The sequence below is a fragment of the Epithele typhae genome, assembly GCF_022376455.1.
Source record: "Epithele typhae strain CBS 203.58 chromosome Unknown BXZ73scaffold_59, whole genome shotgun sequence".
Taxonomy (NCBI): domain Eukaryota; kingdom Fungi; phylum Basidiomycota; class Agaricomycetes; order Polyporales; family Epitheliaceae; genus Epithele; species Epithele typhae.
In genome coordinates, this window is record NW_025954250.1 from 208,823 (window position 1) to 231,963 (window position 23,141).

The window sequence follows — 23,141 nt, forward strand, 5'->3', positions numbered from 1 at the left end:
TTTATCACCATCCCCTGACTATATCGCACTAATTTCTTAGATGTTCAGTGGCCACTGGACCTCAAGTGCTTGTCGACCGACCGTAACCTCATCCAAGGACAACCCAGAACCCACTCCCGACTCTGTCCTACGTGGGGCATCGTCCGGCCTTCGGGGACGACCTAATGCAGCGAAAACCTCGGTCTACCTTCGATGGTCCCTCCTCCGACCCTCACCAGGTGTTGACTGTTATGCCACGGATGCGCGCAACGCGCAACCCGGCCAAGGCACCTCTCGATGGCCTCAGCCTGGACCTGGACGCGAGTTTCCAAGTTGTACGCAGCGCGCATCGAGGCAGGATTGCAGACGTCAATGGTTTGGACGCGGCCGCTGCCCGAGACGGACAGGTCGAGCATATCCATAAATCGCCCAACAGGATTTTCAGCTCCTGATCCCTAGGCTCGGCCGTCTATCCAACTCACTTACATGTCGGTGCCCCACCTCAGATACTACTCTTCTAATCCTCCGTCGACCAATAGTGATCTCAGAACGTTCTTGGGAAGGTCCCCAGAACGAACCAACGCGGCAACCAGCTCCTCCATCTCCAGGTACCATCCTGCGTAGTGTTCATCCATTTCGTTTCAATTCTGAAGTACAGCTCCCTCCTCCCCGAACTGCCCTCCAAGAAACCTAGCCACATCCATGTCCGAGATCTTCGCTGCTAGGTTAGTCGAAGTAGAGTCCTCCATCGACAGAGTACTAAATGATGGATGTCAGCACCACGACGGGCCCCGAATAGTACCTGGGCATACCGTTTGACCTGTGACAGGCGTGTACGATGAGAAATTAATGACTGCAGTCTCGAAGTAAAACTTACCAGTGATGAACGAGGCATCGTCAGACACAAGGAACGAAACCACGTTGGCCACCTCAGCCGGCGTCCCAGACCGAGCGATCAGACTCGGTACCTAGAAGAGTAGATCAGACAACAATTGGAACGCAAGAGCTGAACTGAGCACTTGGTACGAGCCGAGGGGCTGTCCAGTCTGTTCAGAGAGCATCCGGTCGGCCATCTCAACTGTGGTGGCAAATTCAGCGGCCGAAGCGCACGCGTATGAGGGAACGTACTCATGGGGGTGTCGATCTTCCCGGGGGCATAGCCGTTGACATTGATGCCGTACTTGGCGTAGTCCATCGCCGCGCTCTGCGTGAGCCCGCGGACGGCGAACTTGGTCGCCGAGTATACGCTATGCAACGAAGCGCCTCGGTGACGAGCGCGTCAGGACAGGAGATCTGAGAGCTTCGAATCGCGGCGCTCACCTTTCTTCCCGAGCACGGACGACGCGCCGACAATGCGCCCGCCTGTTCCTTGCTTGATCATCTGTATCGCGGCGTGTTTATAGGAGAAGAAGGTGCCCTTCAGGTTGACGTCGATCATGTCGTTCAGTTGTGGGTCCGAAGCTGTCGAACGCGAGGAGCTCGGTCAACGTCTGCCAGAGCGTCATGATCACTCGAGGAGAACGAACTGTCGTGGAACATTGCGAGCTGGGCTATGCCCGTGTTCGCGATCATCTGCGCGGGGATGGGTTGGCGATCTCGCAGGAGAGAGGGGAGAGAACGTACCGCGTACAAGCTGCCGAGCTCCTCCACCACCGTCTGAACAAGACCCTCGACGTCCGCCTCCTTCGAGACGTCACCGCAGACGACCACGACGCGCGCGCCATGCGCACTCCGCGCCTCCTTCGCAGCGGACTCCAGCCTCTCTTTGGCACGGGGGAGGTCCAGCAGGCCGAGGTCGAAGCCGTCTTTAGCGAGTCGGAGGGCGATGGCGCGGCCGATGCCCTCTGCGGCCCCGGTGACAATTGCGACGCGCCTGGACGAGGACATGGTTCTGAGGGGTCTCTGGAAGAACTGGGGGCGTGTTTATAGGTCTCTGTGGGACCCTATCGACGTGCGAAATTGTTGCTTGACAGATGACGGCAGGTGATGCCTTTTAGACCATGTCCTGCACGCATGGTCTTGACAGAGGGAATGGAGAGGGAGGAATGAACGCAGTGATGGGGACGGGTCGGAAGGATGCCATAGGAGAGTTCCAGAGAGCGAGAGCACCGGTGCGACGGCCGCCTGCGCACACAGCTGACGTCAGCGTTTCTCATCACAGCGCGCAGTGCATGAATGTCGAACTCTCAGCCACTTCCTCAGAACCGCTTACCAAGTTTTTGCAAAAGAGCGCACCTTCCCTGCTGGCGACGGATGCGGCGCCGATGAGCCCTTGTTTGTTCAGCTGCTCTGTGACACCCTTGTAGCACTGGACGACGCCCTCGGGGCGAGATGGGACGAGAAGGCAAAGCGTGAGCAGCGTGGAAACAGCGATATATTTTCGTGGAGGTCCCCGCGAAGTTTGTATTCAGTCGTACGCGCGCACGTCGTTTTATCGCTTGACGGGCCGAGCTCCGCGATGGCGGTCGCATATTCTCTTCGCCGGGAGCGACTCCAATCACGTTGACGACACGCGATCGGAGGCCGCTTCGACGCTCGCGGCGGGCAACGCCTCCACTCTGGCCTGCTGAATTGAGGCCGAGCCCATATCCGTCCGTGGCCATGTTTGTTCTGGACGCAAGCGGAGTGCCACCTTTTGGGGTGACTTCAGTCCGGAACACGAAGGTGGAAGGGCCGTGGCTCCCGAGTTGATATTTCTCCGACGAACGCTGGAGAGGAACGTAGCGAGAGCGGGCGAGGTCCGGGGCCTGTTAAAGGATGTTCTGAAGTCATTGTCAAACGCATAGTAAGCGATCTGCGTATGTAAATATTGAATGATCATATATGACATCGAGAACCGGTCATTCAGTGGTAGGGTTAGTCGAAGCAAATGCCTCCATCTACCAAGTACTGCGGGGGATGAGTATCATAGCAACATATAAATTACTGCACCCACCGACTGCCCTTGTGACAAGAACGAGCGAAATAAGAGCAGATTCAGTGTTATTACTATGATGTCAACATGATAGAAACTCACCGGTGATGAAATCAGCCTCGTCGGAAACTAGGAACGCGACGAGCTTCGCCACGTCTTCAGGGGTTCCAAGTCGCCCTAAGAGAGAAGATTTTCGAAGCTATGAAACAGCGCAATACGCGAAAATGAGCTATCGTATGTGCGTCTAAGAAAGTGGTATACCGATTCAGTCCAAGAACGCTTTGGTTGACCGCTTTTGCTTGTGTGATACTCATCCAGACTCGCAACTACGATGATATCGGCATCAACGTACGTCTTGTGCTATTCGAACAAAGACGACACACGTACGGAGAGGTGTATCGATCATGCCAGGGGCGTAAGTGTTCGCGGTGATCCCGTATTTGGCGTAATCCATTGCAGCGCACTGCGTCATGCCGCGGATCGCGAACTTGGTCGCCGCGTACGCCGCCATCTCTGGGCCGCCTGTCGTGCGCGGTCAGTTCAATTCACAAGATGTGTGAGAGAGTAGACCTTTCTTGCTGGCGATGGATGCGGCACCAATGAGACGGCCGCCGCCGCCCTGCTTGATGAGCTGCTCCGCGGCGTACTTGTAGCAGAGAAACGTTCCTTTAACGTTGACATTCATGAGACGTTCGAAATCTGCCACCGGCGCTGGACGGACGGAAGGGCAAGCGTCAGTTGTGTTCGTATGTGGATAATGGACAGCGGAGCCGGCGTACGTACTTTGGTGCAGCACAGAGTTGATGGAGATCCCCGCATTCGCTATCATCTGTAGATACACGGAGAGCATGGTAAGACGGCCGGTGAATTTGATGGCGGATATACAAGGCTCACTGCGTAGAGGCTTCCCAGCTCCTGGACGACGGTCGCGACGAGGCGCGCGACGTCTTCCTCGTTGGACACGTCCCCGACGGCGTTTACGACGGGGGTCCCGTGTGTGTCCATCAGCTTCGCAGCCAGCTCAACTAGGTTGGTCTGCTCGCACGGAAGATCGAAGAGGCCGAGGCCGTAGCCATCCTTGGCCAGTCGGAGGGCGATGCCGCGGCCGATACCTTGGGCGGCCCCGGTGATGATGACGACACGCCTTGGGTTGCTCATCTTCGGAGGGAGGCGGACGGGCGGACGGAGGGAAGTCTGTGCTGTGGTGGGGAAGTCGGCTCTTATAGCCCCCATGGCCGTCGACGTCATTGCGTCCAGTTTGGGGCCAAAAGTGAGTTCGGAGGCTGATCATGCAAACTGCGGTCCTCAGCGAGATGCTCTGTCCGAAGAGAATACACTGGCTCACCTCTCGAGCGGCAGCCGACATATGCAGCCTAGTACTTGCAAATCGACGGCGGTTCAGTTTGCATCCCTACAGCGTGGACATCACGTCCAGAGTCGAGGACATAGCTTGAGTTGTCAGCCTGCAGCAAGCTGTGACAGTGAGAGATGAGGTGCACGAGCAGATTGACGCCGAGGCGCGGCGTGCTCGCTGCCTTTTACCGTCATCCGAGTCCTCGCTCGCGTGCGTCCACCCAGGTCCCGCAGCCACCTTCGAAGTTGGCTGGGTGCACCCCTGGTTCGACAAACCCATCCTCCTTCGATCGCGCCGTCAAGGTCCAAGAGCACAACTCCGCGTATGTACGTGCGCCATCGACGACGCTGTCAAGGTACGCCTCTTCACTTTTCTTCCGTGCGTTCGTCCCCACCAATGCGCGCAGATCGTCCAAGTGACCCCGTCTTGCCGGCCTGCGTTCGCGGTCTCTCCAGTCGTGTGAGTAAGGCAGGCACGACTGGAGAACCGGAAGGCGGTACCCCGCGAGCGTCGTCGACAACCTTGACACCCATAAGTCCGCGGTGGGGAAGCGGAGTGGAACATCACTGGCGCGTCTTTCTCCTTTCCTATTGGCATGCTCCCCCTTTGCGACAGAAAACCTGTCAAGAGGAAATAACGATGGTCATGACATTATGTCTTCAAGATGACGGTGGGGAATGACCTTTCAAACGTTCAGCGTCGACATGGTTGACGATTAGGGGATCGGTGTATGAGGTAGTCGTCATTTGCTTTACTGCACGTCAAAATCCCCCCGGCACTGTCCCTATAGATATCGTATTTGGCCCCTCTCATCCAACATAACGTCGGGCACACCTCTCTGTCCAGACGCTCTCCCTGAACGATGCGCTCTTCCTGAACGATGTGCGTACGCCTTCCGAGTATCTCGGTGCGCCTCTTACCGTCATGAAACAGCCGAAAGTGTCATGCTCTGGCTCGCCAAGTTCCGCCTCGTCTCGTTGAGTGAGATTATTCTTCTTCTACATTTGTGGCGTTCGTGCCCAGCAACTTACACACACCGTAGTAATCTCTTCCGCCCTTGGCCTCACTATCATCGGTATCAACGCCGATGTTGCCACGTTTCTCTCCCAGGCAGCCGTCATTCATGTAGATGGTCAATCATACAGTCTCGGACTCGTCGACTATCCTCGGCTCGGGATCGCTGTAGGGGCGTGGACCCTTATAGCCTTCTCATCAATGTGCGTGCTCAGCTCACTCCAAACAGCCATATGGACTCAACCTCCATGGCAGGGTCGCCGTGGATATACTACGAACCTCGTTCATCATCTACCTCGAGCTGTGTTGTCTGGGTAGGCATTCCTGTCATCCCCGGTGTCAATTCAGCGTGCTCATGTCGTCATCATAGCCTTCGTGTCGGGTCTGTGGTTCGTCGTCGTCGTTTTCACCATCGTCGGCTTCGTCATCTTGTTCCACGGCGCCTGCAACGACCTCGGCCCAGTGGTCTTCCCTGGCGGCGAGACCCTGATCTCCACCGGGCTCACCCGGTTCGCGTTTGACCGGACGACCGTTCTGGCCACTAGAAAAGCGTGTCGCGAGACCGTCGCGAGCCTTGTGCTCGCTCTGGCGGTGTGGCTGGCAGGTGCGTGCTTTACGGTTCTCTGCACCGTTCCTCATGCTCACTTGCCCGTCACAGTCACGGCGTACGCCGTCGCGCTCCTCGTCTTCGCCTTCCGCGCCGAGACACGTGGGCGGCCCGTCTGGCGCTCCAGCGTCGCGGCAGAGGACGAGCGGTTGGCGAGGACCCCCTTGCACGCAAGTGGGAAGGATGGGAGCGCACAGGACTCGATCAGCGAGCTGCGAACGCACGATGAATGCAGGGAGCAGCCGTCCAGCCAGAAGCTGGGGGGTCAGGAGGTGCAGGATACGGTACCGCCCATGTCTGTAGCCTGACGTCGCCAGAGCACGACCCGTGTCTCGAGGCCCTCGGCGTGCTCATCGTGAGCGCTCTATGGATGTTGCGCTTTCTGCTGTACCTTGGAGTTCTCAAATGGCATCTCGTCTTCCTAGCGCATCTCTGTTGCTACCCACCATGTTCTGGCTGTCGAAGTTCCGCTTGATCAACGTCCTCGGTAGCCTTCCGCTATACCTTTTCAAAATACTCGCTGACACTCTAGGGATTGTGATGATGTGCGGGTTGGTGGCCCTTGCGCTCAGCGCCGACATTATAGTAGCTACCTGGAGTCCTGAACCGACCCGCACAACTGCCGGGGTCGTTTCAGTCCTCTCCAGGTACGCGTTTTGCGTCGTCTGCTCCCACTTTTTTCTCATCGCGTTCCAGGCATGTACTCTCGGGGTGTGCGCCTCCCGATACTGAGCTCGTTACCCGGCCCCACGCCGACGAGAAGGGCAGGCAAAGACTGCTGGTAATCTTCTGCTCAGCTTACATTCGCGATCCAAATTCTTCTCCGGTATTGTCACGACCTAAGCTACGTCACTTAATCGAAACAGTAGCCTCCATCGATGAGGTACTACAGAGCCACGATTCAGCTTACAAGCACGCCCAAAAGCTTTGCAAACGGACTCACCGATTGACCTGTGATCGTGCAGGCGGTATAATGTAAATACGTCAATGAGCCAGCCGTGTATGCGAATGACAACTTCGGGATGGACGCACCGGTAATGAAAGAAGAGTCGTCTGAAACAAGGAACGACACGAGCTTCGCGACGTCCTCCGGTCGGCCGTTCCTTCCGAGAAGGTTGGGGAACTAGGTTCAACGTCACCGCACTGTTGTTGAAAAGGCAAGGCGGTGCACGCACGGAAGAAGCGAAGGTGCCGCGCGGCGTGCCGGTGCGTGCCGTCTGGACCTCGTCCAGCGCGTCCACTGCCATCGCCCAAGTCAGTCGTATTCATGAGGTTATACTTGCCACTTACGGAGCTTAGTGTCGATGGCCCCGGGTGCGTAGGCATTGACGTTGATGCCGTACTTCGCGTAGTCCATCGCCGCGCTTTGGGTTAAGCCCCGGACGGCGAACTTGGTAGCAGTGTAGATTGCTTGGTCGGGGACGCCTGGAGGGCGAGATGATCAGCGAAACGGTCAACCAGCGGGCGAGGAGAACCGAACCCTTCTTGCTGGCGATCGACGCAGCGCCGACGATGCGCCCGCCTATTCCCTGCTTGATCATCTGCATCGCGGCGTACTTGTAGCTGAAGAACGTCCCCTTAATGTGAACGTTGATGAGCTTGTCGAGAACTTCGTTCGGGGCTGACACAGGAGAATTCAGAACGACAGATGAATCAAACACACGTCAGTTGAACCATACTCTCGTGGAGGATGCAAAGTGTCCCTCCTAGCCCAGCGTTCGCAATCATCTGTCGAATGTACACCTTTATGAGATATGCTCTCAAAACCCTCAGAACACGAAGCAAAGCACTCACCGCGTACAGACCTCCCAGCTCGGATACGACCGTTTCCACCAGCATGCGCACATCGTCCTCAATGGAGACGTCGCCGAGCACTATGCAAACCTTCGACCCGTGTGCGCTTGTCACCTCCCAGCAAGCTCCGCGAGCCTGGCCTTGGAAGTGGGCAGGTCAAAGACGCCGAGGTCGAAGCCATCCTTCGCCAGTCGAAGCGCGATTCCGCGTCCGATGCCCTCCGCGGCCCCAGTGATGATTGCAACGCGCTTTGCGGGGGTAGTAGACATGGGCAGGGTGAAGTAAAGCTCTCGGCGCCGCATGGCCTATCTTTTATGCATCGCCGTTAGTAGGTGCGAGGCCCTTGGGAAGCTGGTCGTCAGTTTGCCTTGGACGATGACAATAGGCGCCATGAGATGGTCCTTTGGCGGACCATAACGGGGCTCTTGAGAACGCGGCTGTGGGTGTTCGAAGACCAGCATTGTCGAAGTGTTCCCAGGTACTATCAATAGTAGGTAAGCGTCTATGAAGGGCTTCGCCAGCTCTTTTGCACCTCGTTCCGGGTAAGCGACATGTGTCTGGGGCGTGGAAGGGTGAGTAGAGTAGGGCTAGCGGGAAAACCGAAGGGATGCACTTCGTTTACGACACTCGAGATTGAACAGGACGTCGACGGGTTCGCACGAGTTATTTCCGTGAAGCCGATCTTATGCGGGTGTTTGTGCGGACGATGGGAAATGAGGTACAGCGTCCAACGTACCGTGTGCGGTCGACGCGCTGACCCGGCCCGCCGGTACCTGCGTATATGCGCAATTGTGTGAGCATTAGGTGTACACGGTGCATCAATCCGGCTGTGGCAGTAGGCTTTCGCGATGTGGGTGCTCCTGAAGGCCTGACGAGTGCAATGCACGTGAAGAATGCTGATGATGGTCGATGGTCATGCATGAGGCGGGTGAGTGTCGATTGGCGCCGGTGAACACAAGCAGAAGTTACAAATTACAATCGAGCGCGCTAGTTGCTACTCAATCCAGCTCCCACCCAAACGTCGTCTCGCACTCCGCCAGCCTCTCGCAAACGAGCTCCACCTTCCGGTCGTCCACGTTCGCGACCGAGAACCGGACCCACCGCCCCTCCTCCCCTTCCTTCTCGTCCGCCGGGGGCGCAAAGAACCCAGCAGGGAGCGTAACGACACCCGCCTCCCGCGCGAGCCGCTCGCATATCTCCTCCGCCCGCCGCCCCACGAACGGGTGCCGGACGAAGGCGTAGTAGCCGCCTTGGCACCCGATCCGCCATCGCGGGGGGACACGCGCCTTGAACAGCGCGTGCCGGTGCTGCACCGCGCGCGCCATGTCCTGCACGAACGGCCGGAGCGCCCCCGATGTGATGAGAGGCGCGAGTGCGGCTTGCGGAGCTCGCGGAGCGCAGATCTGTAGAGAGTCCAGCGCGGTGCAAAGCGCGGCGGTGAACGCGGGTGGGCCGGCGACGAGCCCGAGGCGGTGACCGGGGATGCAGAAGCTTTTGGAGAAGGAGAAGAGGTGGACGAGCGTCGTACGCCAGGCCCAGTCGAGTGGGGCGTCACCCACGGATGATGGTGAAAAGAGGTGGTGAGGCGCCCCGGAGGAGACGAAATCGCGGTACGTCTCGTCGAGCACGAGCGCGAGGTTGTGTTCACGTGCGAGCGAAGCAAAGGACGCCAGTAGATTCGGGGGATAGATCGCGCCCGTCTGCAGGCTGTGAGTCAGAAGCAGCATAGCGACGGAAGGAAGAGCACTTACGGGGTTGTTTGGCGTGACAAGGACGATCGCTTTCGTCTTGGAGGTAATGAGTGAGGCGCACCGCTCGGGTGATGGCAAGAAGCCCTCGTTGGCGTAGGTGTGGAGAAGGACGGCTTGATCCCGAGCATTGTGAGCGTCATCCTGTATCAAGGATATGCGAGAGACGCGGGTGCAGCAGGAAGGAAAGACATACTCGTGGTTGAAGTACCTGCCGAGATGTCGATGAGCGCACACGCAAATGGAGTGAGGAAGAGCCTACTACCAAGGAACGGGAAGGATGACCTCGTCTCCCGCATCCGCAAGGACCATTGCGGTGAAGAAAACGCAAGGTTGCACCCTGCGGTGATTACCAGATCATCTGCCAAGATGTCTGCGTCCTCTCCATAGCACTCTTTCATTTCCTTCGCCATGGCCTGGAGCAGAGCAGGGTCGCCAGCGTTGGCCAGGTAGCCGCAGCTGGATGGCGCGGCAGATGCAGCGGCCATGGCGTCGAGAAGCATATTGGGTGGGGGCACTCCAGGCACTCCTTGCGACATGTCAAGGAGTGGACGGGCCTCTGTGGCAGGGTAAAGAGCGGCCCATGCATAAGCCCGCGGGATCCTGCGACATATTGTGAGCAATCGGGCGTATCTGACAGCAAAAGGACTGACGGAGGACGCCCCGTGTTCTTGATACCCTGCGACAACCTGAAGCGTTGAGACATCCTGGCCAGACTACGCTGCATCCAACCTTGTCCTCGTCGTTATCTGCGAAGGCGGCCGCTATTTTCGACCGTGACTCCGCTGCGTCAGGCGTCCGGCCCGGAGGTAGCCGCACTCGAGAAACAAGCGCGCGTGCCGAGAAACGCAATCGACTTGTCTCCAACCACCATCTCTCGTGGCTGCACATGTACACCCTCACACGAGAAGCTCGTCGTGCTTTACTCTTATTGTAACGAGGCATGCAATATTAGATAATGATAAGCCGCCTTCAAGGTACGCGTTCATGTCGCTTCTGTTTGTCCTGGCTTCCCTTCCACAACCAAGTCTTCTAGCCAGCTCTCGCCGCATCGGACGGACAGCGTGGATGAGCACGACGCGTTCATAAGACGTACAGTCCGTAACATGTGCGATTCAAAACGCGTATATGCTATCATCTTGCCATATGGACTTCAGCACTACGAAATGAACGGAGATGACGCGCTTCCTTCTGCACCCTGACTGCACGTAAACACTCCTTCCGCTGCTTTCAAGTCTTCGCTGTGTACAGAAAGTACGCACCCACCCGCCTTCGCTTCTGACTGACACGTACACTGACTAGAAGCCTGGTCTTCCTCACAGGACCCCTACGGCCACCATCTCACGGGGCTCAATCTCCACCACGCCGTGCATGGAGCGCAACATAAGAACCGCGGCGTTGACGACCGGCGATCTCACACACCCTTCTACGCTCGCGCTCCCGCTCGCTTTCAACTTCCCCCCTCTTCTCACTCTCCTCGTCCGCCCTCCCAAAGAACTGCTATGTCCCTCCCTCGCCGCGTCGCAATTATCACCGGGGCTGCCGAGGGCATCGGCCGTGCGGTCGCCCGCCGCCTCGCGCGCGACGGCTACGACCTCGGCCTCTTCGACCTCCCGCGCGCGGCCCCACGCCTCGCCGACCTCGCCGACACCGTCCAGCGCGAGCACGGCGCCAAGGTCACGCTCGTCCAGGGCGACGTCACACGCGAGAAGGACGTCGAGGCCTCGTCGCGCAAGTCGTCAAGGAGCGCGGGGGTTTATACGCGGTGCGTCCCCGTTGTGCATCGTTGTGCGCGTGTGGCGGGCTGACGCGCGGGATCCAAGATGATCGCGAACGCGGGCGTGGCCGTGAATATGCCCCTCCACGAAAGTGAGTCTCTCGCTCGCCCACCCCATCGCGCGATCTCCTCACGCCGCTGGCGCGCAGCCCCGACGTCGGAGCTCGACCGGATGCTTGACGTTAACTCAAAGGCACCTTCTTCTCGTACAAGCACGCCGTGCGGCAGATGCTCGCGCAGGGCACCGGCGGGCGCCTCGTCGGCGCCGCGTCCGTCGCGTCGAAGCGCGGTTCCCGCAGCACGCCGCGTACTGTGCGGGCAAGTTCGGCGTCCGTGCGCTCACCCAGTGCGCCGCGATGGACTACGGCAAGCACGGAATCACCGCGAACGCGTACGCCCCGGGCGCGATTGAGACGGCGTTGTGTGAGTGCCCGGTGTACGGTTGTGTGGGACGAGATGGAAAGGCTGATGTGCGCGCGACAGTGGACAACCTGGACGCGTACCATACCGCGAAGTCCGGCGAGAAGCGGGGGTCTTGGGCGCGCTGGGTACGTCGAGAAGCGCGCGGCGTCGGGGGCGGTCGGGCTAATTGGGATGTGTCTAGCAAACTCACAGAACTTATGGGCCGGAACGGGCAGCCGAGATGTCGCCAAGCTGGTGTCGTGGCTGGTCTCAGACGAGGCCGCGTTCGTGACCGGTGCGTGTGGTGTTGTTGTCTCAGCTATGTGGTACTGACTCAGATGGATGCTCTTCCGGTCGGACGGCAGGTCAAAGCGTGAGTGTCCACTTTATCCCTGCTGACTTTGCTTACACGTGCGGCCTGTATAGTAATCGTTGATGGTGGCATGGTGTTCGACTGAACGACCACGCTCGCACCAGAAAGAGTGTACGAATACTGCCTCGCTGGCATTGTTTGCTCCCTGTTTGTACTGTCTCGTGTATCTCATCAAACTCTTGACATGACACGCTTACTTATCATCACCTTCGGAAACTCTAGCCTCATGTCTGGCTGCCATTGTCAACGCGATCACCATACGCCGTTCAACTTCCAGGCAACGCGCGCATGTCGTGCCCGTGTCGAATAGCGTGTGAACCATGTACGGTATCTATTGCATCGCCTGTCATTCACCTGCCACACACACCCGTACTACTAGGTCTGGCACGAAGAGAATGCCGTGTCGTGGGGGGCAGCAGACTCACGGTGGCGGAGTGTTAGTGTAGCGTCCTCCACAATTGCACCATATTATTGGCAGGTAATAGCGGATCCCGTGCCGCCGAAGGGCTTTCATGACCGTCGAGTGAAAACATCAGGCTTCCGACGTACATTCAACGCACAGTACGATGGGCCCTCAGTTGACGGACCGTGCTCGCCGTTCGGCGATATTGGTTTTGGCTTGCTCATATGGTGCTGGGTGTCGAAATAGACGAAGTTCTCTACGGCAAGTTCGAAACCTGGACCACGGTCGGACGCTGCTCTTGTGCCGCGCAACAAGTGCCTCATCCTCCGTCCTCTCTATCGCAACGTCGCACGCCACACTTCCTCCTCTCTTACGATGCCGGTGGCGGGGCGACGTACCAAGCCTGTCAGTACGGATCATCATGACGGCAGAACACAGCTGTGGGCGAGATGAGCGATCCGCGTGCGCACTGTTTGCAGGCTCGCGGGATTCGTCGTAATCTGCACAGCACTGCGCTGCACCCTGGGTTGGAGGCAAGCCGATGTGCCACCGCCTCGCTCGGACAGTCGGACAGGGCGTGCGGGCTTAGCGTGACTGTGCGCGTAACAAGGACTGGGTTCCGGCTCGGTCGGAGCTCGCACGGAGTTGCGTGAGCGTCGTGGGGAGATGTTCATGTTCGGGATGGCACGTGCATGGGGGTGGGGGCAAGCGAGTGCCAAGACGATCGGGGGGTTCAACAAGGCACGACAGACTGTCAAAGGTGTCCTCGAGCAGCCGCGACGGGTGCGCGCGGGGTTCTGAGAGGTACTGGGAGACTGGGAGCTTACGGCGCGGGGTGCATCTTGCGTGCGCTAGAGCGCGCTCGAGGGTGGATGAAGACGCGAGAGGGCCGACCGCGACGGAGGAGCTCTCGCGGGGCCGAGCGCGTGCCTGTGCCCGCTGCAGTGTCTCTCGATCCTGACTGGGCATCGCCCGCGACCCCGCACTCTCAAACAGCTTGCCGGGAGGCGTCGGCAGGAGAGGAAGGCGCCGAGAAGCGTGCCGGGACCGGGGTCGACTGGGATCTGTCCACCAGACTGGACGCGGGCTCTTTCCACCGTCGGCCATGTCTCGCCTCGACTGATCTCCATGTATCCCCACCCTCCTTCTTCGCCACGCTCTCCTTCGCTGCCCTGTCCCCCTCTCCGTCCTCCGTCCTCCGTCCCGCTCCGCCTCCGCCCTCCGCCCTCCATTCCACCCGTCGTCCACGCTGAACGCGGTCACAATCTCTGGACTGCCGCACAATGCCCGTCGCCGCACTCGCGCCTCGCGCGCATTATGCAAGCTTGAAGCGCGACGAGAGCGATCTTTCGGTCGCGATGAAGGAGACGGCGGTGAGGATGGCACCGTCATTGCCCTCACCCTCGTCCAAGATCTCCATACCAAGGGTGAGCATTTGGCTTTTGACTCTTTGCGTTTTCCCATTCGTCTTTCCATCCTTCCTGTGTCCATCGCGCGCCTCGCGCTGGTTGTCTGCCTGAGCCCCGGACGCCTTCCGCACCTGGGCCTGCGCGTGCGCACCAAGGCGGTCGCAGTCGCAAGACGCTGTGTCCAGCGTTGCAGGACGCGCGTCAGGTCTTCGCGAGCTTTCAACATTCGTCCGTATCTGGCTTGGGCACCGGCTCGCGTTGCGTACTAGGATGCGTCTTCTTGGGCGCATGCCGGGTTTCGTCCCTCGTCCGAGACGAGTACGGGTTGCCGAACACTCAGACGATATCCCGTTGTATCCCACCACGCATTCCGCGCCACGGCTCGTCTCCATCTCCTCCAATATCGACTGACATTGCTTTCCTTCTCAGCTCTTACGTCGCCCCAATTGCCTTCGGCGATGGCTCTTCGACCTTTCATCTGCAAGTCGACACCGGCTCCTCCGATTTGGTAAGCCCAACCATTGCTTTCCACTCTCACCAGGCAGGTGTTCAATCATCTTTCAGTGGATTGCTGCCAGCACATGCGGCTCGTCCTTGTGCAAGGCGCCCCGCGATACGATCCCTCTTCCTCCTCTCCCACAGGCCGTCACAAGACCTCAAGTTCGCCTCCGGAGAGGCAAGCGGTCCTATCGTGTGGGATAGCGTTCAGCTCGGGGGATACCAAATCTCGAACCAGGCATTCGGTAAGATCCTCCCCTCTGTTTTCTCCTTCCTCAACCCTCTCCAGTCGCCGCCGATACTGTGAACAACGAACCACTGTCGTCACAATACAGTGGGTCCTTGGTCTCGCCCTCCCCGACATCTCCTACATTCTAGCGTCCTTCCCACCGGCGCCGATGTCGCCGACGGTGCCACCGTCCGTCCAACCTCTTCTCCCTCACGCCCTCCTCGAACGCCCCTCCCGCCCGCTTCTTCTCTGTCGCCCTCGAGCGCCCAGGATCAAGAACCGTCCCTTCCGTGCTCGGGATCGGACGACATCCAAGCTCCCTCGTTCATGATCCCAGCAAGATCCAGTACGACACCATTGTGCCCTTATCGAAACCGTCCTGGTGGAAAGCGCACATATCCGGGATCACTGTTCACGTCGACGGCCAGGACAAGCCCGTCTCGTTGTCTGGCAATACTCCTGGCTCGGATGCAGGCAAGCCCACCGCTATCCTCGACACCGGCGTCCCCATCATCCTCGCCACACAGGCCATTGCCAATGGATTTACGGTGCGCTGGGCATCGGGCCTGGCTCGGATGGAAACTGTCAGTGTCGACCGTCTGCCTTGATCCCGATCCGCTAACGCGCATCCCCGCAGTTTACATGTCCTGCACCACCCCGCTCAACATCAGCATCCAGTTGGACAATCGCACCTCCATCTACCTCCACCCGCTCGACATGTCCTACCAGACCTCGACTCGACGCAGTGCCTCGGCTTCATCCAGACACCGCAGCAGTTCCCCGGCCTGTCCGCGAGCATCAACAACGCGGCGGATATCATCCTCGGCGTCCCCTTCCTCCGCAACGTTACACCGTCCTCGCCTACGACGAGCCGCTCCCCGATGGCACCTTCCCCCGCAACTCGCAAGACCTTAACCAGGCCGGGGCACGCGGCCGCACTTGGGCCTCCTCGGGCTCACCGACCCCGCCGTCGCCGCGGTTGAGTTCCACCAGGCGCGGTACTCGGCAGGCCATTGGGCTCGTCGCCCTCCACTCGACGCCATCGCCAATGAAGGGCCTGTCGATTGGCGTCAAGGTCGTCATCGGTTTCGCGGGCTTCTTCGGGCTCTGCATCCTGCTCTTTGGCGGCCGCTGGTTGTGGATGCGTCGGAAGTACGGGGACGACCCGCCGCGGCGGGCGCGACGGACGGTAAAGACGGCTACGTACTCGCGGCCCGCAAGCCGAGCCTGGGCGAGGACGATGGCACGCTGACCGAAGACGAGCTCCGGCAGCGGCGCTTCGAGGACTATCGCCGGAAGAACTCGGCATCCTACTACTCCGCAGACACGGCGCTCACCATGGTCGAGTCCAACTCCTCCGACCGGCGCAAGACTTATATAAGGGGCAACCCTGACGAGTTCGGCGCCCTCGTCCCCCTCGCGTCCTCGCGCACCCTCTCCGGCACGGGCACGCGTGCGAGCTACCTCGACGGTTGGGACGACAGCACCTACGTCGACGACGCGGCGCGGCGCGACAACATGTTCCTCCTTTCTCCGCCCCCGCCAGCCGCGTTCCGCTCGCCCTCGCGCGCCTCCGTGCACTCCCACTCCCACTCTCGCACCCTCTCCAACGGCCCCGACTCCCCACCCCACTCCTCTCATCGTCCCACCCGCACAGGGCGTCTCAGACCCCCATGCTCCCCGCGTCCGGGATGGACCTCGCGGATATCGCGGACCTGATCGACAGCGCGAGTCCAACGCGCGCAAGCTTCGCCGGGGTCGGATCCGGCTCCGCGTCGCTGCGGAGCCCACGCCCGCGCTCGGGCGCGGGGCCGGGAGCGGGCGTGCGCGCGTCGCTCGCGCTGAGCCCGAGCCCGATCGGAGAGGAGCCGCCGCCGACGCTGCGGTCGCCGCTGCGGCAGGCGCACGCCGTGCCCGATGACACGCCTCGGGCGTTGGTGGATGTGCTACCATCGCCGCCGCCACCAACGTTGGTTGCGCAGGAGGCGCCATAGCGTGTATCGTCCCCGGTCGTGGTTGACTCTTCTTCGTTTTATTTCGGGTTCACTAAGATCGACGCTCATTCGGCATGGGACTGGGTACGGTAACTAGTGTGTACGATATGTTGTACCTTACGCCGACGCTCCTGCTCGCCTTCGCTCACTCACTCCGCGCATCCCTACGGATCGAAACACCTCATCTCACCTCACCACAACTAACCATGGACTGGACCCGGACTCGGCTCGGCTCTGTAGATACTAGTTAAGTCGTGTAGTCACGTCCGCGCTCTCCCTGGCGTCTTCTCGCTCGCTCGTTCATGCTCTCTCCCTCACACCTCGGTCCCCGGCCTCCGGCTTGCTGCATTCGGGACGGGGCTGCTCACGCTCGTTGTCGCTGCTGCTGCTGCTGCTGCTTTTACGCTGCTCCGTATCTCCCACATACCTGCTTAATGAATACCTCATCTGATGTTTGGTTCTAGTTTGTGCCTGGTAGCATGAGATCTGTCGTTGGTGTCCGCAAGATATATGGACTCAGCCTTGGTGTAGTCTCGGCTCCAGGAAGTTGCTATTACAGCTGCCGGTTGCAACTGGAATGGTAACTCATCATCGTCATACGCCCCGACCCGGAGGCTGACAGATCGACCTTCACGCCGTCCGCCCATGGATGCCCAACGCCGAATTCCGTGATGACAGCAAGGTGCATACTTCTTCTGTTCTCTGAGTATGAGTATCCGCTTCACCCAGCTCTCCGGCGTCACCCGCATCTTAGTACAAGGTCGCGGAGGCCGCAAGGACCCCGTTGCCTGCGCGGCTGGGGATCGTGGTGACGTCGCCAAACGCGACGGAGAAGTGCGCGCGTACATCGAGGATCCAGGATGTGAGGATCGTGGCGTTGCGAGACGAGCCGGCGGCGAAGAAGAATCGGCTTGAGGCGGTGAACGGGAAGCTGCAGGAGTTCTGAATGCTTGTGTAGGTGGGGCGGTTTATTGGATAGTACATATGTGGCATGGTTCGTCTATGATAGGTACATGTTATTACGGTCCTTCGCGTCTTAACAGCGGGCCAAGCGTTCGCGTGATTCTGGTCCAAGGTCTCGATGGGTGATATGCACATCAAGTATGTAAGGAGTCCTCAGTGTGAGCATCGTGAGTACGTATGTACTGAGTAGGCAGAGCCGAGTCGCCAGCATTCTCCCCGAGTCGTGCGACGCGCGCCTGCGACTCGACGCGCGTCCATCGCCGTCATCGACGTCGCGCACAATCAGCCAGCAACGACTTCTTCCTCCACGACACTAGAACCGATGCGCAGGTCCATGCTCGCCTCTCACCCTTGTCCTGCTCCCGCGATGGCTGCGGAGCCGTCCTCGCCCGTCCTCACCTCCATCCTCCTCGGCCTGGTGAGCTTTTTGCATCGCCCGCTGTATGTACACAACCTCTCAGGCCGCGCACCAGGTCTTCCGCAAATTTGAGACGTACAGCATCTCCACGCACGCCGCGGTCTTCACCCTCCCTCCGCTCGTGACCGCCATCTTCAGCGCGCCCCCGGGCCCTCCCTCCGTTTGAGCATGCGCTCAAGGTCTCGTTCGTCGTCTACCTCGCCACCCTCGTGCTCGCCATCCTCGGCTCGCGCGCTACCCCGGTCCACTCGGATGCAAGTTTACCAAGTTCTGGATGGGCGTGGTTTCGACGAGGGGTTACCAGCACCTGTGTCTCTCCATGATCAGTACGGCAACGTGGTCAGAATCGGTGCGTGTCTACGTTCTCGCGTTCTCCTCGCGGTAAGCATGTACACGTCCCAGGTTCTAATGTAGTCCGCCCCCAGGGCCGAACGAGCTCTCCATCCGCGTCTGTGGTAAACAAACTCTACGGCAACTCTGGCGTCCCCTCGTACGTTCCATCCATGTCCCCCGGACAGTTCACCCCCTCACCCTTCTCCGCAGACTATATCGGCCGCGTGCTCAGCGGCACCAACCTGCCTATGGTCGGTCTCATGGGCACAGATGCGCACCTCCGCCGTCGTCGCAACTGAACGCGCGGCATGGGGCGGAGCGCGATCAAGGGATATGAAGAGCTCCTCGCCAAGCGCGCGAACCAGCTTCTCAGCCGGTTGGAGGACCAGAAAGGCCAAGTGGTGATCATGGGACATTGGTTCGAATTCTTCTCGTGAGTGTTCGGTCTATTTCATGCATTTGGGGTGCATACAAGGACCGTACGCTGCCGCAGCCAGAAGCGTCGAGTGCGGTCGGTGCCGCCGTAGCAGCTCTTCTAGCACTCGCTGCCGGTGGTCGTCATCGTCCCGACGGTTGTGCGCACACCCAACGAGGCGCGCTCGTATACCACGTTGCGGATTTTACAGTTGCGAGCCCTGGAGCCGGCGATGTTTGCAGGCTCGAGGACTGTAACTGTCCGCGTCGAGTGTATACAACATGTGCACGTGTTCGGGATGTTCATACTCTTTCGTGCAGCTGACAGCTTTCTTAGATATGACTTTATGTGCGAGATGGCATTTGGAGGTAGTTTGGAGCTGCTCGCCGCCGGCAGGGATGAGGAGAAGACCCTCGATGATGCCATGGCGTGAGTGCTTCGTCTCCTCGTGCAACTGGCAAAATGTACTCACGGGCTACAAAGTATCGGGCATGCTCCTGGGCTCGCCATCTACGTCGCCAAGATCCCAGGCGCTACCGGTAATTTCAAGATTTTCCTCGACTACTGCATTAGCTTCACCATGACGCGCCTCAAGCGTGGCTCTGAGCACAAGGATCTGTTCCACTATCTTGTACGTTCTCTCTTGAATTGCATCGTGTCATGCTCATTGTGTCTCAGAACAACGAGGACCTCCTAGACAAGCCCTCTCCGCCTGTTCAGCAGCTCGTCGACGATGGCGTGCTCGCCATTGTCGCCGGTGCTGACACCACCGCGAGCGCGCCGACTGTGTTCGTCTTCCGTCTCCTCGAGCATCCGGAAGTGCACGAGAAGCTTCGGCGAGAGATCGACAAGTACTATCCGGCTGGTCAGGACGCGATGGACGTCAAGAATCACCGCGAGTTGTCGTATTTGACGGCGTGCATGTGCGTATTGACTTTCAACTGACGTAACTACCACTTAGTAGTCTGTCGTAGTAACGAGACCCTTCTTATTTTCCCATCCGTCCCTGGATGCAGCCAGCGTCAAGTCCCCGTTGACAGCCCCGGTGTTGTCGCCGGCGACCTGTACGTCTTACCTCAGGGTCACGCTTCCACCTACCCTGCTGACTGCTAGTCCCTCCAGTGTGCTCCCACCCGGCACGATGTTCTGGTGCCACATCTACTCGCACCATATGAGCCTGGCGAACTTCGCGCCGCACACGACCGACTTCTGGCCCGAGCGCCGGCTGCTCGCGTCCGGCGAACTCGCCGAGGCGCGCGGCGTATGCAACGCGGACCTGGTGCACAACGAGAGCGGCTTCCTGCCATTCAGCGCAGGCCCGATGAACTGCGTCGGCGAGGCGCTCACGATGCGGGAGATGCGCGCCGCCGTCGTCGCGCTTCTGCGGCGGTTCGTGCTCAAGAAGGGTGCCGGCTGGGACACGGCGTGTGTGGGAAGGGACTACAAGGACTACTTCACCACGCTGCGGCCGGAGTCCCCGGTAGAGGTACCTGTGCTGAAGCAATGAGCGCAGAGGGGTGTTGTCGATGAGGGGGGTATGTGAGTGCATGCTTGGTTATGTACGGCATGGCAAAAGCTTATCGCAAAATTCACCGACCGGCAGCATAGCCGCGGCTTCGTGAGCGCGTTGGGGCCCAAGAGCGACGCGCTCAAAACGTACGATAGGAAACCGCAGCTCGATGCCACCTATCATAGACCTTCGGCGAGGCGTCGACATCGCCGACTGTACAGCCTGCGTTTTGCCTTCATGGACACGTCCTTGCCATCCTCCACCTCCTCCGGCCATCCACCTCTCCCTCTCTCCTCGCCAAGATCGCCTCCCGCGAGCCATGTGGTCCCCATTCGGCCCCGCCTGCCGCCTCCATCTCCGCCGGCTCCTCGCACACGCTCGGCTCGCCCTCGTTCTCCTCTGGCGCAACCTCCTCTTCTTACTCCGCCTCCCCGCCGTCCCCCAGCTTTTCGCATTCTACTTCATCTGGTGCTATGCCAACCTGGCAGTCATCGAGTACCTTGGGGGTGTCTGGGACCCCGGCTTCCCGAAGCTCTGGATCGCATGGATTGCGTTCCTCGTCACCCTCCCCACCTCCGCCGCGCTCCAGCTTGCCTGGTTGCTCGTGAGTCCCTTTTTATGCCGCAGACTCGCCCGCAAGAATGGCCTCGAGGGCGGCGATGAGTCGGCTCGGGACCCCCGCCCCCACCCCCGCTCGCCCCGGACAAGCACCCACGCCCTCCGGCGCCCGGCGGCCACGCGCCTCTGGGGCACGCAGATCGTGTTCTGCGTGCTTATCATCCTCCTCGGCCACTACCAGTACCGCAACTACGAGCACCCGGGCGACGTCCGCTTCCGCCCTGCGCTCCGCAAGGCCCTCGCAGACCCGTATCCCAAGCGCAGCGGCTACGCTCCCCGCGCGGAGAAGGTCTTCATCGCCGCCGCATTCCACCAGAACGAGGAGGTGCTCCCGTACTGGACCAAGACCATGCTTGACACCATCACCTGGCTCGGACCCGACAATGTCTTCGTATCCATCGTCGAGAACTACTCGAGCGACAAGAGCCCCGAACTCCTTCGCGCTTTCGAGGCCGAGCTCGACAGGCGCGGCGTCAAGAACCGCATCCTCGTCCAAGACGAGTCCATCAAGCGGCCGCCGAACATGGACGGGAACCCACGCATCGAGTTCCTCGCAGCGATCCGCAACCAGGTCCTCGAGCCCCTCCTCCTCACCGGCGGGTACGACCGCGTATTGTTCTCGAACGACATCTACATCGAGCCTGAGTCCGTCCTCGAGCTGCTCGAGACCCGCGATGGCGACTACGACTTCGCCTGCGGCCTCGACTTTGGCCACTTTGGCGCGTACGACATGTGGGTCCTCCGCGATCGCGTCGGGCGGCTCACCGCCGGCATCTGGCCCTACTTCTTCGACAAGGGCTCCTACGACGCCGTCAAGAAGGAGGACCCCGTGCCCGTCTTTGCCTGCTGGAACGGCATCGTCGCCTTCCGCGCAGACCCCGTCCTCCCCATTGCGCTCCGGGCGAACGCGACGCTGTCAACAACGCCCATCGAGCACATGCCCCCATCGAACCACCCGTGGACAAAGGAGATCGGGGCGAGCCCCGCCGTGACGGCACCGTTGCGGTTCCGGGCGAGCGCGGATGGCGAGTGCTACTCGTCCGAGTCCTTCCTCCTCCCGTACGACTTCCGACGCGTGATGGCGCTCACCAAGATCTACGCGAACCCACGGGTGGTGACCGCGTACGTGTGGAAGTACTACGTCTGGCACAAGTGGGTCCTCCGCGCAAAGTACGTCAAGTGGTTCGTCGAGCGCGTCTACGACGGCGCATGGATGCAGTACGCGCGTATGATCGTCGGCGATGGCGACCAGGTCTGGACGTGGGATGGGGTGGACTGTCATCCGTGGTGGTGATGAGGTTGGTATGATGGTTTGTAGAGGCTTCGCATTCCCATATTTTTTTGTACCAGCTCTCCACATCACTTAAAAGAGGCATGGCTTTCACGTTACAGTCTCCGACTAGCCTAGCCTAGGGGAGGGAAAACCTTTACATATCTCCGCCAGTTTTTATGGTACGTTCTTCGTTCTTGTTGAGCTCGCAAGCCCTCCTTCCCCCCTTTCTGTCTCGCCAAACGCGACGGATTTTCGCCCATGGACGCCCCGGGCCGTTGCGCTCGAAGACGCAGTCCTCCTCCTCCTCATGCCAACATCTCCCACCCCATTGGTCCGCGACGCCTCCGCCGATTCTTGCGCGGCCGGACGCGTTCTGTGCGCGTCTTCAGTTACTTTCAGGTGCGCCCCTCCGCGTCGTGGAACGTGCCGTCGTCATCGACCTACGTTGCGATCACTGCTGCCATCGACACAGAGATTACCCTCGAGCCGACCACCACCCCGTCCCTCCACGAAATTTTCCCTGTTCGAGGGCCGTATGGGCTTGTTTTGTGCGTGTATTTCACCTCTTCCCTACGAGCCGCTCCGTGCTGAGATCCGCCCCGCCATCGTCCCGCTGCACGTCGTCTTCTGCGACAGAAGAGCACCCATTCCACTGCCAACTTGATGCCCTTGTCCCCCGACAGTTCGGAGCCCGTTTGCGACGCGGCTGGGTTCGTTCTCTTACCATAGTCAAGGCCTTTCAGACGCACCTTCGCGCGTGCAGGTACGCCCAGTCCCTCGTTCGCGACAGTCGCCACATCATCGCCGTCCACACCATCTGCACCCTCCTCGACGCTGGCGATTTTGACCACCGCGGCGGAGTCTCCCGTCCATTCTGCACGATATTTGGTATGTCTTCTACCTTCGTCATCTTTCATTGAATGCGCCCTTACACCCGCTTAGCTTAGCTTAGGTTAGGTTAGGTTAGGCAGGAGTAGACGCGCCCGAACGGAGCCGACGAAGGAGGCGGAGTGAGGAGTGCGGCTACGGGTGAAGAGAGTGCTCGAAAGGAGGCAAGATCTGGGGGTTTCCCCTCCAGAGACCTTTCGACTTTATGCAGTCTCATCAGGCCTGTTA

The 23,141-nt window shown here is 59.8% G+C and overlaps 8 protein-coding genes across 8 annotated transcripts; 5 read left to right on the forward strand and 3 right to left on the reverse strand.

Moving 5' to 3' along the window:
- Positions 1–705: 705 nt before the first annotated feature.
- BXZ73DRAFT_105030 (NAD(P)-binding protein) lies at positions 706–4,051 on the reverse strand (the record flags this gene model as incomplete). The annotated part of the gene is made up of 14 exons (XM_048016105.1): positions 706–738; positions 792–799; positions 857–947; positions 999–1,057; positions 1,108–1,242; positions 1,300–1,440; positions 1,506–1,551; positions 1,603–1,890; positions 2,915–2,922; positions 2,996–3,070; positions 3,281–3,415; positions 3,464–3,604; positions 3,677–3,722; positions 3,788–4,051. The coding sequence occupies 14 exons, from the start codon at positions 4,049–4,051 to the stop codon at positions 706–708; spliced, it is 1,470 nt and encodes a 489-aa protein (XP_047874176.1).
- A 1,140-nt stretch (positions 4,052–5,191) lies between these two features.
- On the forward strand, positions 5,192–6,176 carry BXZ73DRAFT_80417 (uncharacterized protein; the record flags this gene model as incomplete). Its single annotated transcript, XM_048023275.1, has 5 exons — positions 5,192–5,228; positions 5,290–5,464; positions 5,517–5,575; positions 5,632–5,865; positions 5,920–6,176. 5 exons carry the CDS (start codon positions 5,192–5,194, stop codon positions 6,174–6,176), a joined length of 762 nt encoding a protein of 253 aa, XP_047874177.1.
- A 545-nt stretch (positions 6,177–6,721) lies between these two features.
- On the reverse strand, positions 6,722–7,931 carry BXZ73DRAFT_105032 (acetoin reductase family protein; the record flags this gene model as incomplete). The annotated part of the gene is made up of 9 exons (XM_048016106.1): positions 6,722–6,754; positions 6,812–6,819; positions 6,901–6,991; positions 7,044–7,108; positions 7,159–7,293; positions 7,349–7,489; positions 7,548–7,596; positions 7,663–7,776; positions 7,827–7,931. The coding sequence occupies 9 exons, from the start codon at positions 7,929–7,931 to the stop codon at positions 6,722–6,724; spliced, it is 741 nt and encodes a 246-aa protein (XP_047874178.1).
- Positions 7,932–8,660: 729 nt separating this feature from the next.
- Positions 8,661–10,116, reverse strand: BXZ73DRAFT_92122 (PLP-dependent transferase; the record flags this gene model as incomplete). Its single annotated transcript, XM_048026250.1, has 4 exons — positions 8,661–9,362; positions 9,414–9,526; positions 9,676–10,013; positions 10,064–10,116. The coding sequence occupies 4 exons, from the start codon at positions 10,114–10,116 to the stop codon at positions 8,661–8,663; spliced, it is 1,206 nt and encodes a 401-aa protein (XP_047874179.1).
- Positions 10,117–10,912: 796 nt separating this feature from the next.
- On the forward strand, positions 10,913–12,047 carry BXZ73DRAFT_92123 (acetoin reductase family protein; the record flags this gene model as incomplete). Its single annotated transcript, XM_048026251.1, has 9 exons — positions 10,913–11,125; positions 11,155–11,175; positions 11,234–11,279; positions 11,337–11,368; positions 11,401–11,460; positions 11,487–11,610; positions 11,671–11,785; positions 11,826–11,884; positions 12,016–12,047. 9 exons carry the CDS (start codon positions 10,913–10,915, stop codon positions 12,045–12,047), a joined length of 702 nt encoding a protein of 233 aa, XP_047874180.1.
- Positions 12,048–13,648: 1,601 nt separating this feature from the next.
- BXZ73DRAFT_80421 (uncharacterized protein) lies at positions 13,649–16,495 on the forward strand (the record flags this gene model as incomplete). The annotated part of the gene is made up of 9 exons (XM_048023277.1): positions 13,649–13,792; positions 13,887–14,002; positions 14,204–14,282; positions 14,316–14,517; positions 14,772–15,049; positions 15,248–15,346; positions 15,373–15,690; positions 15,723–16,021; positions 16,159–16,495. 9 exons carry the CDS (start codon positions 13,649–13,651, stop codon positions 16,493–16,495), a joined length of 1,872 nt encoding a protein of 623 aa, XP_047874181.1.
- Positions 16,496–17,901: 1,406 nt separating this feature from the next.
- BXZ73DRAFT_92124 (cytochrome P450) lies at positions 17,902–20,131 on the forward strand (the record flags this gene model as incomplete). The annotated part of the gene is given in 11 exon segments (XM_048026252.1): positions 17,902–18,036; positions 18,056–18,134; positions 18,181–18,257; positions 18,302–18,366; positions 18,442–18,497; positions 18,549–18,642; positions 18,961–19,053; positions 19,108–19,255; positions 19,303–19,547; positions 19,599–19,688; positions 19,747–20,131. The coding sequence occupies 11 exon segments, from the start codon at positions 17,902–17,904 to the stop codon at positions 20,129–20,131; spliced, it is 1,467 nt and encodes a 488-aa protein (XP_047874182.1).
- A 322-nt stretch (positions 20,132–20,453) lies between these two features.
- Positions 20,454–22,046, forward strand: BXZ73DRAFT_52582 (cryptococcal mannosyltransferase 1-domain-containing protein; the record flags this gene model as incomplete). The annotated part of the gene is made up of 1 exon (XM_048020837.1): positions 20,454–22,046. One exon carries the CDS (start codon positions 20,454–20,456, stop codon positions 22,044–22,046), a length of 1,593 nt encoding a protein of 530 aa, XP_047874183.1.
- Between the last annotated feature and the right edge of the window lie 1,095 nt (positions 22,047–23,141).